At 36.0% G+C, this 19,212-nt stretch overlaps 1 protein-coding gene across 8 annotated transcripts in view; it reads left to right on the forward strand.

Annotated features, from left to right (window-relative positions):
- TENM4 (teneurin transmembrane protein 4) overlaps positions 1–19,212 on the forward strand; it is a 1,485,534-nt gene that overhangs the window by 1,136,652 nt on the left and 329,670 nt on the right. For all 8 annotated transcript variants that reach the window (XM_077298663.1, XM_077298665.1, XM_077298666.1 and 5 more), the window contains one exon: positions 10,908–11,102. In XM_077298663.1, the coding sequence (XP_077154778.1) occupies positions 10,908–11,102 (195 nt within the window). The remainder of the gene's footprint in view (positions 1–10,907; positions 11,103–19,212) is intronic.

Below are 19,212 nucleotides of genomic sequence, written 5' to 3' on the forward strand. Positions count from 1 at the left end.
ACCTTTCCTTCTCTGGTGGGCCTAACGAAGTGTCATAGACTGTCGATCCAAAGCATGGGAACATGACTTATTCCTTCCAAAGACCTTACAAAGGACCAGAATGTGGAATGTCTGACTACATGAGGTATTAATTAGATAGATAGATAATAGATAGATAGATAGATAGATAAATAGATAGATAATAGATAGATAGATAATAGAAAGACAGATAGATAGATAGATAGATAGATAGATAATAGAAAGACAGATAGATAGATAATAGATAGATAGACAATAGATACATAATTATAGATAATAGATAGACAATAGATACATAATAGCTAGATAGATAATAGACAGATGGATAGATAGATAGATAGATAGATAGATAGATAGATAATAGATAGATAGATAGATAGATAGATAACAGATAGATAGATAATATATAGATAGATAATAGATAGATAGATAGATAGATAGATAGATAGATAGATAGATAGATATTTTGAAAGCTCATTTTCACAGTTAGTTTTGACTCTTTTTATCATGGACAGGACAAGACAACACAATACCGGGGAAAAAAGGAAAAAAAAACCTGTGTGCTAGTGTCTGCATTATAATTTCAGCATTCATTACCTGGAAATAAGGAGACAGTTGGAGCCTTTCAGTATGGAGGACTTTTTGCTAAATATCACTTATGCATTTCAGACAGTCAATCTATTACCATTTCAATTTAGTGTCTCCAAAAATGTCCCTGTTGCAGCTCCTGATTAGAGCCCCGCAGGAGATTAATAACACGGGGATCAGCCGAAAACTATTTTTCATCCTTTACCTTTTGTGCCATGAATGTGATGCGAGCCTGAATACAACATGTGTCACGTGTTCCCAATGACAGGCGCAGACAGGCCGTATATACAGTACAGTGGGTACAGAAAGTATTTAGACCCCTTTACATTTTTCACTCTTTATTTTATTGCAGCCATTCGGTAAATTCAAAAAAATTCATTTTGTTCTCGTTAATGTACACTCTGCACCTCATCTTGACTGAAAAAAACCCAGAAATGTAGAAATGTTTTCAAATTTATTAAAAAAGAAAAACTGAAATATCCCATGGTCATAAGTATTCAGACCCTTTGCTCAGACTCTCATATTTAAGTCACATGCTGTCCATTTCCTTGTGATCCTCCTTGAGATGTTCTATTCCTTCATTGGAGTCCAGCTGTGTGTAATTACACTGATAGGACTTGATTTGGAAAGGCGCACACCTGTCTATATAAGACCTCACAGCTCACAGTGCATGTCAGACCAAAGGAGAATCATGAGGTCAAAGGACCTGGCCAAGGAGCCCAGAGACAGAATTGTGGCAAGGCACAGATCTGGCCAAGGTTACAACAGAATTTGTGCAGTACTCAAGGTTCCTAAGAGCACAGTGGCCTCCATAATCCTTAAATGGAAGAAGTTTGGGACCACCAGAAGTCTTCCTAGACCTGGCCGTCCAGCCAAACTGAGCAATCGTGGGAGAAGAGCCTTGGTGAGAGAGGTAAAGAAGAACCCCAAGATCACTGAGCTCCAGAGATGCAGTAGGGAGATGGGAGAAAGTTCCACAAGTCAACTATCACTGCAGCCCTCCACCACTCGAGTCTTTATGGCAGAGCGGCCCAAGGGAAGACTCTCCTCAGTGTAAGACATATGAAAGCCGCAAAGAGTTTGCTAAAAAACACATGAAGGACTCCCAGCCTATGAGAAATAAGATTCTCTGGTCTGATGAGATGAAGATAGACCTTTTTGGTGATAATGCGGTATGTGTGGAGAAAACCAGGCCCTGCTCATCTCCTGCCCAATACAATCCCAACAGTGAAGCATGGTGGTGGCAGCATCATACTATGGGGGTGTTTTTCAGCTGCAAAGACAGGACGACTGGTTGTCATTGAAGGAAACATGAATGTGGCCAAGTACAGAGATATCCTGGATGTAAACCTCTTCCAGAGTGCTCTGGACCTCAGACTTGGCCGAAGGTTCATCTTCCAACAGAAGACAATGACCCTAAGCACACAGCTAAAATAACAAAGGAGTTGGTTCAGAACAACTCTGTGACCATTCCTGACCGGCCCAGCCAGAGCCCTGACCTAAACCCAATTGAGCCTCTCTGGAGAGACCTGAAAATGGAGTCCACTAACGTTCACCATCCAACCTGACGGAACTGGAGAGGATCTGCAAGGAAGAATGGCCGAGGATCCCCAAATCCAGGGGGGAAAAACTTGTTGTATCATTCCCAAGAAGACTCATGGCTGTACTAGCTCAAAAGGGGCTTCTACTCAATACTGAGCAAAGGGGCTGAAGACTTATGGCCATGTGATATTTCTAATAAATTTGCAAAAATTTCTACATTTCTGTTTTTTTTTTCAGTCAAGATGTGGTGCAGAGTGTACATTAATGAGAACAAAATCAACTTTTCTGAATTTACCAAATGGCTGCAATATAATAAAGAGTGAAAAATTTAAAGGGGTCTGAATACTTTCCGTACCCACTATATATATATATATATATATATATATATATATATATATATATATATATATGTGTGTTTATATATATATATATATATATATACACATATATATATATATATATATATATATATATATATATATATATATATATATATATATATATATATATATATATTAGGAAGAGCCCAACATTGGGGACATTACTACATAATGGGGGAGGGGTGCAACACGGATGTCATTATAGAATTTAGAAAGCTACAGGGGCCCAGACATCTGACCAACATGCGGGGGCCAGGCCCAAGTTTTGCACCATGACCCATCGGACTCTAGTTACGCCACTGGCTGTAATGCAGCCACAAACTTACAGGACCCTCCCCTTTGCTTCACTGTTCTTGCAGACCCTAATTATTTTGCCGCTTTCCAGGCATTTTGTGAACATACTGCCTCCTGTTACACCCAAATATTTCACATTGTAACTCCTCAGTGCAGAGACCTTCTGCGTGTTTTTCTGCACCCCAGTTCCTATGTTTTTGTGCATAGTTGAGTTACATTGCCTTGCTTCCATGTGGAAGACTTTTTGGACGCAATTCTGGCATGAAGACCGCTTGTGGCCAGACTTCTCCAAACAGTAGATGGATGTAGCTGGGTCCTACTGGCTGCTGCCAGTTGTGAGCTGATGACGCTGCTGGATATCTTCCCATTTCAGACGGAATTAACATATCTCAGATGTGTCTCATCTATGGCAATTGGTTTGCAGTGCATCTACAATCCTTAATTTTGCTCGTTTTTTGATAATTTTTCAGAAGAACTTGATCAGCACATCTTGAAAACCAAGACTGTTTTGAAATATTTGCTTGGGAGACACCTTGCCGATGCAGTATAACTATTGTGCTCAGTCAATAAATATCAATATACTGTAGCTGTGCTCAGTCTTGCCGTAGAGCACGACATGTGACCGTCTTCCACAACCTCACCTTTGTAATAGAGTTTGTCTCACCCAGTTTTAAGTCTTTTACACAGTTGGTAATGACTGACATATGAAAAAGATGATTCATAGTATCTGTTTGATATAATTAGTTGAACCTGGCTATAATCCTACAAAATCCCTGACTGTGCAAGTACCTAGCAGAAGGCAAAGAGCCGATACAGCAAACATTTATTTGATTCAAATTTCTTTTATTTATTAAATTTGAGTTTTTAGGTAATTCATAAAAATCAACTATTAACACTACTATTTTGAAAGCTTCTTCCATTGCAGCATTTAAAATACACCTGCCTAAAACTTTTGCACAGTACTCTAGATGAATAGAACTAAACAGATAGGTACATGATAATTAAGAGATGTAGATAAATAGATCTAGGTTAGATGATAAAAACAAGGATAGATGGATTATGTTCACGCCATGTTTTATTCCGCTCCAAAAAACACTGGAAAAAGCTTTCACAAAACACTTAAAAAAAAAATCTTAATATTCATCTCCATTGAAAAAACTCAGTCTTTTGAGCATCTTTTAAAAACTTGATAGATATATAGATAGATAATAGATAATATACATAGATAATAGACAGCTAGATAATAGATAGATGATAGATAGATGTAGATAGATGATAGACTAAATAATCACATTTATTAAGTGGTAGTAAAACGTGTGACTGCAGTGGTTGACAGATTGTATCTTACTAACTAGTGACACATATGCTTTTATTTTCTACACATGAATTAAAATGAAATATAAAAATTGCTTCTTGCACCTCTTAAGTTTCTAGTTTGATCCAGTGATGTTTCTCGCTGTTTTTGTAATCTTACCACTAGGGGCGCTGTTGACACGCACTTGATTATTTTTACATCAATGGAGGAACAGATTAACCACCACATGCTGCCAGGTTAATTGGCATCCTATGAAATTTACCCTACTGTGTGTATGATTGCTTGACACATAAAAATAAATTCCCTAGGGTAGGGGCAGATGTGAATGTACATATATGATATGTGCAGCTTTTCATGATTTTACTATCAAAATATGAATATATTCATCATAACTGTATAAATACTATTCTGTATGTAAAAGAATATAACTGCTATAATACTGTCCCCTATGTACAAGTATATAACTACTATAATAGTGCCCCTATGTACAATAATATACTATAATACTGCCCCTATGTACTAGAATATAACTACTATAATACTGCTCCTATGTACAAGATTATAACTACTATAATACTGCCCCCTATGTACAAGAATATAACTACTATAATACTGCTCCTATGTACAATAATATAACTTCTATAATACTGCCCCTATGTACAAGAATATAACTACTATAATACTGTTCCTATGTACAAGATTATAACTACTATAATACTGCCCCCTATGTACAAGAATATAACTACTATAATACTGCTCCTATGTACAAGAATATAACTACTATAATACTGCCCCTATGTACAAGTATATAACTACTATAATACTGCTCCTATGTACAAGAATATATCTACTATAATACTGCCCCTATGTACAGGAATATAACTACTATAATACTGCCCCCAATGTACAAGAATATATCTACTATAATACTGCCCCTATATACAAGATTATAACTACTATAATACTGCCCCTATGTACAAGAATATAACTACTATAATACTGCTCCTATGTACAAGATTATAACTACTATAATACTGCCCCCTATGTACAAGAATATATCTACTATAATACTGCCCCTATGTACAGGAATATAACTACTATAATACTGCCCCCAATGTACAAGAATATATCTACTATAATACTGCTCCTATGTACAAGAATATAACTACTATAATACTGCACCCTATGTACAAGAATATAACTACTATAATATGGCCCCTTTGTACAAGAATATAACTAATATAACACTGCCCCTATGTACAAGAATATAACTACTATAATACTGCTCCTATGTACAAGAATATAACTACTATAATACTGCACCCTATGTACAAGAATATAACTACTATAATACGGCCCCTATGTACAAGAATATAACTACTATAATACTGCTCCCTATGTACAAGAATATAACTACTATAATACTGCCCCTATATACAAGAATATAACTACTATAATACTGTTCCCTATGTACAAGAATATAACTACTATAATACTGCCCCTATGTACAAGAATATAACTACTATAATACTGCCCCTATGTACAAGAATATAACTACTATAATACTGCTCCTATATACAAGAATATAACTACTATAATACTGTCCTTTATGTACAAGATATAACTACTATAATACTGCTCCTATATACAAGAATATAACTACTATAATACTGCTCCTATGTACAAGAATATAATTACTATATTACTGCTCCTATGTACAAGAATATAACTGCTATAATACTGCCCCTATGTACAAGAATATAACTACTATAATACTGCCCCTATGTACAAGAATATAACTACTATAATACTGCCCCTATGTACAAGAATATAACTACTATAATACTGCTCCTATGTACAAGAATATAACTACTATAATACTGCCCCTATGTACAAGAATATAACTACTATAATACTGCCCCTATGTACAAGAATATAACTACTATAATACTGTTCCTATGTACAAGAATATAACTACTATAATACTGCTCCTATGTACAAGAATATAACTACTATAAAACTGCTCCTATGTACAAGAATATAACTACTATAATACTGCCCCTATGTACAAGAATATAACTACTATAATACTGCTCCCTATGTACAAGAATATAACTACTATAATACTGCCTCATATGTACAAGAATATAACTACTATAACACTGCCCCTATGTACAAGAATATAACTACTATAATACTGCTCCTATGTACAAGAATATAACTACTATAATACTGCTCCTATGTACAAAAATATAACTACTATAATACTGCCACTATGTACTAGAATATAACTACTATAATACTGCTCCTATGTACAAGAATATAACTACTATAATACTGCTCCTATGTACAAGAATATAACTACTATAATACTGCTCCTATGTACAAGAATATAACTACTATAATACTGCTCCTATGTACAAGAATATAATTTCTGCAGGACACATAGAATGCTCTTTGTAAAGAAAAGATTATATTTACTATTTAAAAATTATCATATAACATTATTGCACATTTATTATGAGACGTGCTGCTCTCTTGCTCACACTTTAGGGCAGTCAGCTAGTAAACGACTTTACTCTCTTCTTTTTCTCCAGATTTGCAGATTCACATTCTTTCTTCTTTTTTTTTTTTTAGCAAAAACAGGAATTGATTTGTTTATGAACATGTGCACTTTCTAGTGATTTGCAATCAATTTTCTGTGTGAGGCTCCATTGTTTATAGAAGCTGGTGGCAGGAGCACCTCCTGTTTCTGGGAGGGACACAGCTGTCAATCACCCGTCTGGCTCAGCAGTTAAAGGTCTGGAATTCCAGCTGTGCACCATTCACCACCAAACCCAGAGACTTGGCCTGGAAAACCCTGATTTCCCTAACTCACCGTGTAAACAATTAACTAAAAACCTGAAATAATAAATAGATGGAATTGGTTTGAAAGAGGAAAGCGGGTACAGTATCCAGCCTAATTGATGGGTGAAGATTTGGGACCCAGACGCAGCTATGCAAATTGGTCTTTGTGGGAAAAAAACACCGTATTGAAACGGCACAGTATGGTGTAAGTCGGGATTATTTGAGGTTTAAATAAGGAGAGGTTTAAAGGCCTCAATTTCATAGCTGGATCCTCACTCCTACTGCGAAATAGCAGAACACGTGCGCACAAATGCCTGTCTTCATTACCAACTGGTCTAGTAATTCAGTTTACACCAAATTATTCATTAGGAAAGTCCTTGATGTTCTGTATCTCCAGTCGGAAATTTTCCTATATATTTTTTTTTTAATTATTTTTTAGATTGGCACATTTTACTATTATATTCATTTTTATTACATTTTTATATATATAATTATTCTACAAATTATTTTTTTTATCATTTAGATAGTAAAATATTCCAATTATAACATTATAATTATTTTTTTAACAACTTTTTAACTGTTTTTTTAATTATTTACTGTTATTTTAGTTATATTTCAATATTTTACCATTATGCTGCATTTATAATATTGTTTCTTTTACTATTTTTTTTAGATTGGAATATTTCTCTAATATGTTTATTTTTTATTACATTTTTAGTTATATCATTTTTTTACTTTATGCATTATTTAGACTCTAAAATTTTATATTATTATTATTACTATTAGTATTTTAGATTGGAATTTATTTTTTTTTAAATGTATTAAATATTAAAAAAAGATAATATCACATGTATTCCAATTTTTCCCAGTGTATAATGTCAGTGTCTCAGTGTTTTATGTCATATTGCGGTATATATATGTATATATTATATAATTTATTTTTTGTATACTTTAAAAAGGTTCTATGTATTCCTTTTTTCCCTCCAATGTTTTATTTCCATAGTGTCTCATGTTATATTATATATGTATTATGTTTCATGTTTAAAGTGATAAAAATGTTGAATGTCTTGTTATCAGATCCTGTCCTTCGTGTTTTCTGTGTTTGTTAATGAGCTGGCGCACACACTACTTTTTTGGGGGGAATGTAGATGAGTAAAATAAAAAATAAATAAAATCAACATTTCTATTATATTGTTACTTAGTCTTGCTAAGTCATTTCAATAAAGGTGCAGTTAAGCATGCCAAAGGGTGAAACTTGCACTTATACCTGCAGCACAAATTCACGCTGCAGATCTTAAACCTGAACTCTTATTAATTTGCGCTTACGGATATTTAAAAAAAAAAAAAAAAAAATGGCCCTGTAAAATGCCACGGAAAATGTTTTTGCTCCATGGGAACTTAGCATTAAATAGTTAGCATTAAATAGCTCCAACATATACCAGAGCCCAGTACTATGTAGGATTTCTAAAGTCTAAATATATAAAAGTTATGAATTATGTACATAATAATAATAATAATAGATATATGTAAATTACACATTTTATTACATTAATCACAAATTATTAATATTATTTTGTTTAACCTCCACAACCCATTAAAAAATATAAAGCTTTTTCTTAATACAAGTAATGCAAATCATAATTTGATAATAATAAGATTAAACGTTTACTTTATAACTTTTCTGAAATGTTACTTTTCTTTGCACATAAGCAAACTGTAGACTGTTGGCATGTATACATTAGGAATAATTAACCGACATTCATTGCACTGAATGAAGATATCAAATGCAGCTTAAACATGGCAAATGCTATTCTGTATGGAAAATAAATGATGATGATAGCTGTTAATAAATAGGGAAAAAAAAGTGTTTTTGAAGGCAGTGTCACATTTTGCTGCATGCTTTGGATTATGGCTCTGGTTGTGGCCTCGTAGACTTTATTCATTTTTTAAGGTAAAGGCGGAAAAAAAATACAAAGCACAAGATGGCAGATAAAAAAAAAAACCCTCTATTTTCCATATTGGGAAAACGCTAATCCCTGTGGGAATCCGACCTAAGGCGCCTGCATTATGGCCGCAGTCTCAGCCCGAGTTCCGGAACGGATTCTATGATGCTGTTAGTTCGGATCCTCGGATCCGCAGCCATAGTGCCAACGTCACATGCGCTTTTTCTGTGCCAATTTGTGGCGCAGGCGAAAAAAAGAACACAAAAAAGCTATGAGTTTTCATGCGTTTTTTGTTTTTTGTTTCGTCACACTTTTGACATATAATTTTATTTTCATGCTTTTTTTTTCATAGACAGAAATCTATGGAAAAAGGCATGTTGAAATAAAAAGTTGCTGAAAATGCTTAAAACTTGACAAACACGTTAAAAGCCACGAAAAACTCTTTATTGGTATATATATAATTTCTCACTGGTTGTTAGTTAAAATCTGACAGCAAAAGAAGTAAAGAAGTAGAAAAAAAGTGCGGTGAAAAATGAAAAAAAAAAAGAGAATGTTAAATAAATAAAACCGCCACATTGCAGATATTGAGCTTTCGTGCGACACCATAGGAAATCATTACATCCAATGATGCAAGGCGACACGCGATTTTGGTGTCGAGCGACATATGACACAGTGCAGGCTGAGCCTAAAAATGGACATACATGTCTTCGGGTATATTCACACGGAGTTTTTTGGGGGGGGGTTTCAACCAGAAAAATCCTCGTCCATTAAGTATTGTGACCAAGCAGATCCGCGCACCTTCCCACCTACTTGTCTTCCATCTATCACGTTCTTTGCCTCCTGTAAAGCCAGAGCTATCAATCCAGGAAGAAGGGGCAAAGATAGATAGAAAAAAAAAAAAGTAGTCAGGAAGGTGCATTGAACCTCTTGGCCACATCAGTGGTGCGCTAAGCACCTGTGCTTGGTTTGAACAGTCAATTTATGCTGACGCTCTTTTTTAAAAGTATTTGAAGCCTTTTTTGAATGTGGATTTTGGAACAGAATCTGCTATAAAATGCCTGTATACAGCCGCAGGGACTCGAGCATATTATTCGAGCGCGCCGAAGACCCTCTGTTAGCACTTGAGCATGCTCAGATAACACCTTATCCGCGCGCATTCGCTTATCACTATACCAAACTTCTTTAATATTCCTTAGGGGCACGTTCCGCAGGACATATCCAAAGAATATTTACTGTAGACTTACATATTAGATTTTAGGAACTATCATCTACACGGCGCAGAGAAAATCCTCAAGCGTAAATTAACCACAAACCTTGCGGATGCGAAATACGCAGAAATGTCAATACGTAGTACATAATTTTACCTTTTGCAATGCAAAGAGTGAGACCTATCTCAAAGCTAGGTAAAAATTTGCTGCACATTTTCCTCTAGGGGGCATATATTCTATGGGTTCAAACCCTTAAAAACTTAAGATATATATGTATATATTTATTTATTTTATATATATATTTTTTAATATATATTAAATATATATAATAAAATATGTATACATATTTTTTAAAATATATATAATATAAAATAATAAAATAATAATTATATATATATATATATAAATATTTATATATATAAAATAATAATATATATTAAATGTATATATAATAAAATATATATGTTAATTCACAGCTGCAGACCAAATTGTCCAAAATAATAAATATCGCCCCCTCCAAAAAAAAACCTAATCTATTTACATTTTCAGAGAATTTTGCACTAGTATAATAATTTAACCCTTGAAAAATCAGACTAAACCAGTCATTATATATTGCACATAAATTGCATAATACATGAAAACATAAAAAATAATAATGATAACTGCAATAATAAATAAAAACTAAAAAAAAAAGAAAAAGGCAGGTGAGCAGAGTGTGCGCCTCTTCCCTTGCACAGTTTTGATCCCTGTGTGTGTTTGTGTGTGTTCACAGGTCCTCCCTTGCATTGTTCATCTGCTTCATCAACCCCTATTGAACAAACCCCTTCCCCTCCCCCTACCCCAGGAGCCAATGGCTGCCAGAGGAGGCTGATAGGCCAGCCAGCCCAGCACTCAGAGTCTGGAGATTTTGCACACAATTCACTCTTAGTTAAAAGTGGTTCTGCCAACCTGGGAGTCTCAGCTAATGGTGAGTGCTGCTCTTGTATTTTTTTCCTTTGCTGCTGCAGGGAGGCATTAGATGCAGTAATGTCCTCAGCTCCTCCTGATCCCTGTGTGTATTGCATGCAGCAGACATTTCCATGGATGAATAGAGCCAGGCAGGGGTCTCCTTGTGCTGGGTGCCTGCAGGCAGACCATGCTCCTGTATAGTCTGTGCTGCTGCTACATTTCTCATGTTCTTGTGGGTTCATGTTGCACTTTTCGGATACAGGTTTGCTTTCCTGTAAATATTTTCTGCTGTATATGCAATGATGGAGCAGACTCTGCTACACTTGCTTTGTTTTATTTTTTAAACATTGTTTATTTTTGATACATTGAATCCATTCTAGTTAGGATTAACTCTTAAAGGCACCTTTTGGTTGAATAAACTATTCATGTAATGTAGCAGATTTTGTTACTTTATTGCATATTTATTAACACCCCTTGGTGGTTGTCTTACGCTATTTGTGCCTGGTGATGCATCCCCCTAGGACGGAAACTGGCTTTGGTACCTAGTCTTGTAGATGTTGTAAATGATAGGACCTTTTTCTGGTGCTTGTAGTCTGCTTTTCATAAAAGAGTAGGTGTATGTGTATCTCTGGGTTTGGTATTTTTTTTTTTTAATTTATTTTGTAATTCCTATACATCGTTAACACTTAAATGCAAAAATTAGCTACGCAATGAGACTTCAATATTGGATAGGATGGATAAAATTGCGATACTGGTTAGTCTAGGGTTAGTGATGTAATTTATTTTCCTGCAGTCCTATGTAAAACTTTAGACACTGCAGACCCATCTCTGCTGCACCTGATAAATTCCGCGTTACAACATCTCTATGTAACGTGCAGGCAGAGGGAGACATTGCCTTCCTTTATGTAAGCAGCAGTATAGGCAGGCCAAGTGTGTTTTATTGTCCTGTATAGTTTACACTAGTGTACTATTTGTGCTGTTATATAGGACTGCCGGTATACTCCTGTATTAGAGTAGTATAATACAGTCCCTGGAAAATCAGCTCTGCTACATGTGAGTACGCTACTCAAATATTAACCTTTTGTAGCAGGATTACATTGCTTCACATTCTTGTTTTGGACAACAGCACATGTGCTCACTTTGTTTATATAGTGCATGACGGGTTATCCCTTTGGAAATAAACTGGGGCTTGTCATTAGTTGTGAACGTTAGGATGAAGCTTTACTACCTTTTCTATACGGGATGGTCAAAAAATTACTTTGCAATTAAGCTCAGTTACATTGAATCTATTGGATTAATGAATGATTGGTCCTGCCATGGGTGCTGACTGTAGCCCATAGAACCAAGAACCTGTATTTGCTCAAGTTCTCCATTCACTTTCTGCCCACTGACAACATGAAGCGAACTGCTATACTCTTATGGGTCAAGCATAAGGCTTTATTCACACATTAAAAAATGGTACTGGTGTCATCAGTGTTGTGTGCAATACCTATATCCGTTTTTAACATCAGTGTGTAATCTGTGTATTCATTTTTGCTGTTGTTGAATCATCAATGTTTTCCACAAATGGGGAAAGAAATAAATAAATTACAAAGTTCCTCCTATACTTTGTAGGGTTAAGCATGGACAGCAAACACATGGTATCCGTGTGCTGTATGTGTTTTCCTATGACCCCTAGACTTGTATTAGTACTTTTCAACCAAGCTGTCAGAAAATAAACGGATATGTCTAGGTGTGTTTTGCAGGGAGTCATGGTCTGTGAAAAACACAGACATGTGAACAGCAGCATGGATTATAAAGGGCATGTGTTGTATCCATGAAAAATACTGATAAAGCATGTGCATTCAACATGGACATCTGAATGAGGCCTAAGATGTAGGTTGTGTTTTTATCAAAGGTAATAATCTGATTACCTGGGGTATGTTGGGTGCCCATGGCGGTATCTAAGAAAAAAATGAAATTGACCCTTAACATTTAAATAAATACTCTTGATTAGAAAAATTCATCTAATACTAACCCGCAGTGATGCAGCTATAGAATTAGCATCAATAGTGTATTTATGAATGCAATGGATTAGTATGACTATGTAAGTGCTTTCATATTACCTGTGAAATTAGACGTCTCTGGGTTTGTTCCGAGTTGGTGTACATAGATGTCCATTATCACTACACTTTCATGCATGGGTGAAGTCTATTATGATATTTAACTGGTTATCTGAAGGTTTTTGCTTTGCAGAAATGTCACATTCATTTGGTATTTAAGATTTTTTTTTTTTTTAAAAAAACTTTTTTATATTAGCGCAAAAAAATGGAATTGTCGTTTTGTATGTCTGTGCAAATGTTAGGAGTGTTTGATATGATGAACTGATTAACATTTTGTGCCCTTGATGGTTTTTATGAAGGAAAGATCTGCTTACTTTTTCCAGAGTGTAGGGTCAAGCTCTAGGCCTGGATGGTTAATTGAAAAGTGATTTTATATATATATATATATATATATATATATATATATATATATATATATATATATATATATATATATATAATTATTTTTTTTGTCTCTGTACTTCAAAACATAATGTTCTAATTGAAACTGTAATCCCTTCCATGGTGTTTTTGGCTACATCCTGGGATTGGTTAATACAGGGGGGAGTCTATTTATATTTTTGAGTTGTGTGTTTTTTTTTTGTTTTGTTTTTTTTGCACATAAAATTACCAATTGTTCCACTGCCTCTTTGGAAATATCACCACTCACTAAGAATAGGTGATAATTACTGTGCTACACTATCTGCTGAACAAAAGAGATGGCTGTGCAGTAAATTCTAATTACTATTTTGTTTTATTTTTTTTATAGGATTTTTTTTTTTTTTCTAACTTTTTTTTTGCATTTTCTTTTCAGCTGTCATGAGCTTCTTTCTATGACAGGATGCGGTGACACCTGAAGACATGCAAATAGAGGCAGCTTTTTAGGCCTGCAAAAGCCCAGGCACTGTCATTTAAGGCTTGCCAGGAAGAATGGCTGTGTATTGAAGCCATTCACTAACCCCATTCAGTAGTTTCTATGGTATGCAACCTTTTAACCCCTTCTCCCCCCTGCCTCCTCCTCCTTCCCTATGGAGGTGCTGGCAGGACTGGAGTGTAGGCAGATACCCATCAAGTCAGTAGGGGTGTTACTGAGGGGCCTGTAGCTAAAGATTGACCACACATTAAGGCGTCCCCTGAGATTTTGGATGATTGTGTCACTATTGGTAATTTTTGTGTTTTCGGTACTGTTGTTTGTTTGCTTTTCACTTTATTTTTGTATTAATTTATTTTTTACAAATTTTGCCAGAGAGATAGATAGACACAGACCAAAAATTTGGGGACACTTTCTCATTTAAAGATTTTTCTGTATTTTCATGACTATGAAAATTGTACATTCACACTGAAGGCATCAAAACTATGAATTAACACATGTGGAATTATGTACTTAATTTAAGCTGTTTCATACTTTTTTGTTATGTCTTATATTCTAGGTTCTTCAAAGTAGCCACCTTTTGCTTTGATGACTGCTTTGCACACTCTTGGCATTCTCTGGATGAGCTTCAAGAGGTAGTCACCGGGAATGGTTTTCACTTCACAGGTGTGCCCTGTCAGGTTTAATAAGTGGGATTTCTTGCCTTATAAATGGGGTTGGGACCATCAGTTGTGTTGTGCAGAAGTCTGGTGGATACACAGCTGATAGTCCTACTGAATAGACTGTTAGCTGCTTTTTTCTTGCCATAATACAAATTCTAAGTAAAGAAAAACGAGTGGCCATCAGTACTTTAAGAAATGAAGGTCAGTGAGTCCGAAAAATTGGGCAAACTTTGAAAGTGTCCCCAAGTGCAGTGGCAAAATCCATCAAGCGCTACAAAGAAACTGGCTCACATGAGGACCGCCCCAGGAAAGGAAGACCAAGAGTCACCTCTGCTTCTGAGGATAAGTTTATCAGAGTCACCAGCCTCAGCAATCGCAGGTTAACAGCAGCTCAGATTAGAGACCAGGTCAATGCCACACAGAGTTCTAGCAGCAGACACATCTCTACAGCAACTGTTTAGAGGAGACTTTGTGCAGCAGGCCTTCATGGTAAAATAGCTGCTAGGAAACCACTGCTAAGGACAGGCAACAAGCAGAAGAGACTTGTTTGGGCTAAAGAACACAAGGAATGGACATTAGACCAGTGGAAATCTGTGCTTTGGTCTGATGAGTCCAAATTTGAGATCTTTGGTTCCAACCACCGTGTCTTTGTACGACGCAGAAAAGGTGAACGGATGGACTCTACATGCCTGGTTCCCACCGTGAAGCATGGAGGAGGTGTGATGGTGTGGGGGGGCTTTGCTGGTGACACTGTTGGGGATTTATTCAAAATTGAAGGCATACTGAACCAGCATGGCTACCACAGCATCTTGCAGCGGCATGCTATTCCATCCGGTTTGCGTTTAGTTGGACCATCATTTATTTTCCAACAGGACAATGACCCCAAACAAACCTCCAGGCTGTGTAAGGGCTATTTGACCAAGAAGGAGAGTGATGGGGTGCTACACCAGATGACCTGGCCCCCACAGTCACCAGACCTGAACCCAATCGAGATGGTTTGGGGTGAGCTGGACCGCAGAGTGAAGGCAAAAGGGCCAACAAGTGCTAAGCATCTCTGGGAACTCCTTCAAGATTGTTGGAAGACCATTCCCGGTGACTACCTCTTGAAGCTCATCAAGAGAATGCCAAGAGTGTGCAAAGCAGTCATCAAAGCAAAAGGTGGCTACTTTGAAGAACCTAGAATATAAGACATAATTTCAGCTGTTTCATACTTTTTTGTTAAGCATATAATTCCACATGTGTTAATTCATAGTTTTGATGCCTTCAGTGTGAATGTACAATTTTCATAGTCATGAAAAAACAGAAAAATCTTTAAATGAGAAGGTGTCCAAACTTTTGGTCTGTACTGTATATGTGTGTGTGTGTGTATATATATATATATATATATATATATATATATATATATATATATATATATATATATATATATATATATATATATATATATATATATATATATATATATATATATATATATTATCCAGCTTTAACACAACAATTGGCCCCACTGGACATCAGGGAAGAAAAGTCCTTTTGGAGGAGACTTATGTTTTTTTTGTTTGTTTGTTTGTGGGGGGGTTCCCCTTCTTCAGTGTGGATTGTCACAGAACATTTTTATGGGGGTCCTTGGCATCACTTCCTCCGGTGGACCCAAGGAAACCCAGCTTGACCCAATGGAAAATAAGTTCTTGGACCAATGAGCATTGCGTCAATTGTTTCTAAATTTTAAGAAAATTACCATTTGGTCACTCAGATCTTAAAAGTTTACCTATGATCATAGTGATTAGCCCAAATTAAAAAATGACCCTAGTTGTCCTAAATAGGGTAATATAAAAATGTGTTTTAGGTTTTGATAATATATGTAATATTTAATGTCCCATGTAATCTCTATTTCAGTTATTGCAGAATGTCCTTTAAAGATAATGTATAGATTTTATTGGTGGCATGTGATCAAGGAAGAGGAATCTATATGTCTATGGGCGGCTTTATGGTCCATTTATCTTGTACGCTCAGTTTACACAGGATATCACAAATCAGCTGTCTTTTCCTGTGCAAACAATCCTAAAGTGAGTCCAAACTGCCGCTCTCTTGCTTTATGGAGTCTCGGGCAGTTGAGAGCCATGCAGATGTTTTCACACACTTGTAAGTTTATATGACGGCCATTTGTCGGTGCCTGGTGACAAGAAGTTTTATTAAGTTGACTCAAAGTTCATTGTGACAAAGTGTCATTCACAGGGCTATTACATTTAATGGAAACTTGAAAAAGAAGGAAATCCAGTCCATTTCACGTCATTCTGTCTATGCAAGAGTTATTCCAGTCACAATAGACATTAATGACACCATGTTATATGGTAAGGAAATGCTATAATACTGCTAAACACTCCGAAATATGTTCTTTCCTCTGAGAAAGCCCTCTGCAGGAGAATACACTATAAGTGAAGTCACGAGTGGGTAAATGAAATCCACAACTATAATGCTGCCCACTATGTACAAGAGTATAACTACTATAATACTGATATATTTATTTCATTTTGCGTTTTAAAAATTACACAAAGGAAAATGGGCTGATGCAAAAGTTTAGGTTAGTACCTAGTAGCGCCCCCTTTTGCAGGTATCACAGCTTGTAAACGCTTTTTGTAGCCAGACGAGTCGTTCAATTCTGGTTTGAGGGATTTTCCTCCATTCTTCCTTGGAGAATTCCTCCAGTTCTTTGAGATTCCTGGGTCGTCTTGCTTCCTTTGCTATCTTGAGTTCTAGCCACAGATTTTCAATAATGTTCAGATCTGGGGACTGTGAGGGCCATTGTAAAGCCTTCATTTTGCACCTTTTGTGGTCCTCTGTTGTGGATTGTGACGTGTTTAGGATCATTATCCATTTGTAGCAGCCATCCTCTCACCGTCAGCTTTTTTACAGATGGTGTTATCAAGAATTTGTTGTAATGTCATTGAATCCATTCTTCCCTCTACCTCGTGCCATTGTCTGCAACACAACAACAAAGCGTGATTGATCCACCCCCATGCTTAATGGTAGGCGAGATGTTCTTTTCTTGAAATTCTGTGCCCTTTTTTCTCCACACATACCTTTTGATCATTGTGGTCAAACAGTTCTATTTTTCCCGTCATCGGTCCACTATGTATACGAATATAACTGGTATAATCATTTCCATGATGTACAGGAATCTAACTACTATTTATATTTTTGTTCACTGTGTAGGTTTCTTGACAACCTTTTATTTCCGTGAGTATAAGGATAATCTTCCTCAGTAACTGAATACACTATTAGGGTTGTCTAGATGATCCACCATGCTGTGCATTTTGCTGATGACATAAAAGGTTATGGCTTGCAGTCTATGGTGGTCTCCAGTCGATATTCTATTATTGATGGCCTAGGAAGCTAGTAAAACCCTCGGCTCTTAATACGTCAGGTTATTTACACTCGCTGCTTAGTGCTTGTGGTTTTAGACACTTTACTTTCCCCCTGGGGAGCTTCATTTGTGTTAAAATTGTGCAGGTTGGTAGTAAATATGTCCCACACAGAGACATGGAGTCTGGGGTCTCTCCAAAGTTCCTTCCGTGGTCCAATAATGAGAGATGCAGGTAAGAAATATGTGACCTCGTGTGACCTTTTGAGGTGTCACCATACATATCAACCATAGGTGATAGTGACTTGTAATGTCAGGAGAAGGATTTGACTAATCCATGGTTTAGAACCACTAAGCAATTCTGTCACTTAAAGTTCTTAAAATGGAAGATAAGATTTACGTAAGGAAGATGCCTCTTGGGTTGAATTTTGAGAAGACAATGACAACCTCAATCAATTCTCATTCTACACATCCTAGCATGGGCTACTTAAGTTTGACACTTGATAGGCTTTAGGAGATTGTTTCTCTGTTGACCTTTCAGGTATATATATATATTTATTTATTTATTTTTTTTGGGGGGGTCCTCGGTAAAAGAAAAAAAAAATGTAATCTATGTCCAAGTCTCCATGAAGGATGGAAAAGAACCTATAATGTATCATAGAGCTTGATATTGCACAAGAACGTTTTCAGAAATGTTCTTTCTTCCCATTCCTAATGTCCAAAGTTGGATAGATATCTTGGTGAATAAAGAAGGCACCCTAAATGTGGCCATGGACACATTTGGGTCTCTGTTTGGGAGATCCAAGACTTGTGGAACTAAGATGCCTAACCCCCTTGAACTAAATTATCAGATTCTCGTAAGGCAGATGTATGTTTGATTGGATTTCGAGAAGAAGACGAGGTCAGTCTCAAACCATTACTTGCATGGGCTACTTCAGGCTGACACACAAAGGTTTTCAGAAACTTTTAGTCATCAGAGTTTGATCCAGCTAAGCCTTTAGACAAGGATTGAAAAAGTTCTAGGTGACTTAGACTTCTTGTAAAATGGAGATGGTGAGATCTTCCGATGTATAGACAGCTTGACATTGCACAAGTAATATTTTTATTCCAAAATTAACGTTCCTGGTGTTCAAGGTTAGACAGGAATCTCATTG

Source organism: Ranitomeya variabilis, chromosome 3 (genome assembly GCF_051348905.1).
Source record: "Ranitomeya variabilis isolate aRanVar5 chromosome 3, aRanVar5.hap1, whole genome shotgun sequence".
NCBI lineage: Eukaryota > Metazoa > Chordata > Amphibia > Anura > Dendrobatidae > Ranitomeya > Ranitomeya variabilis.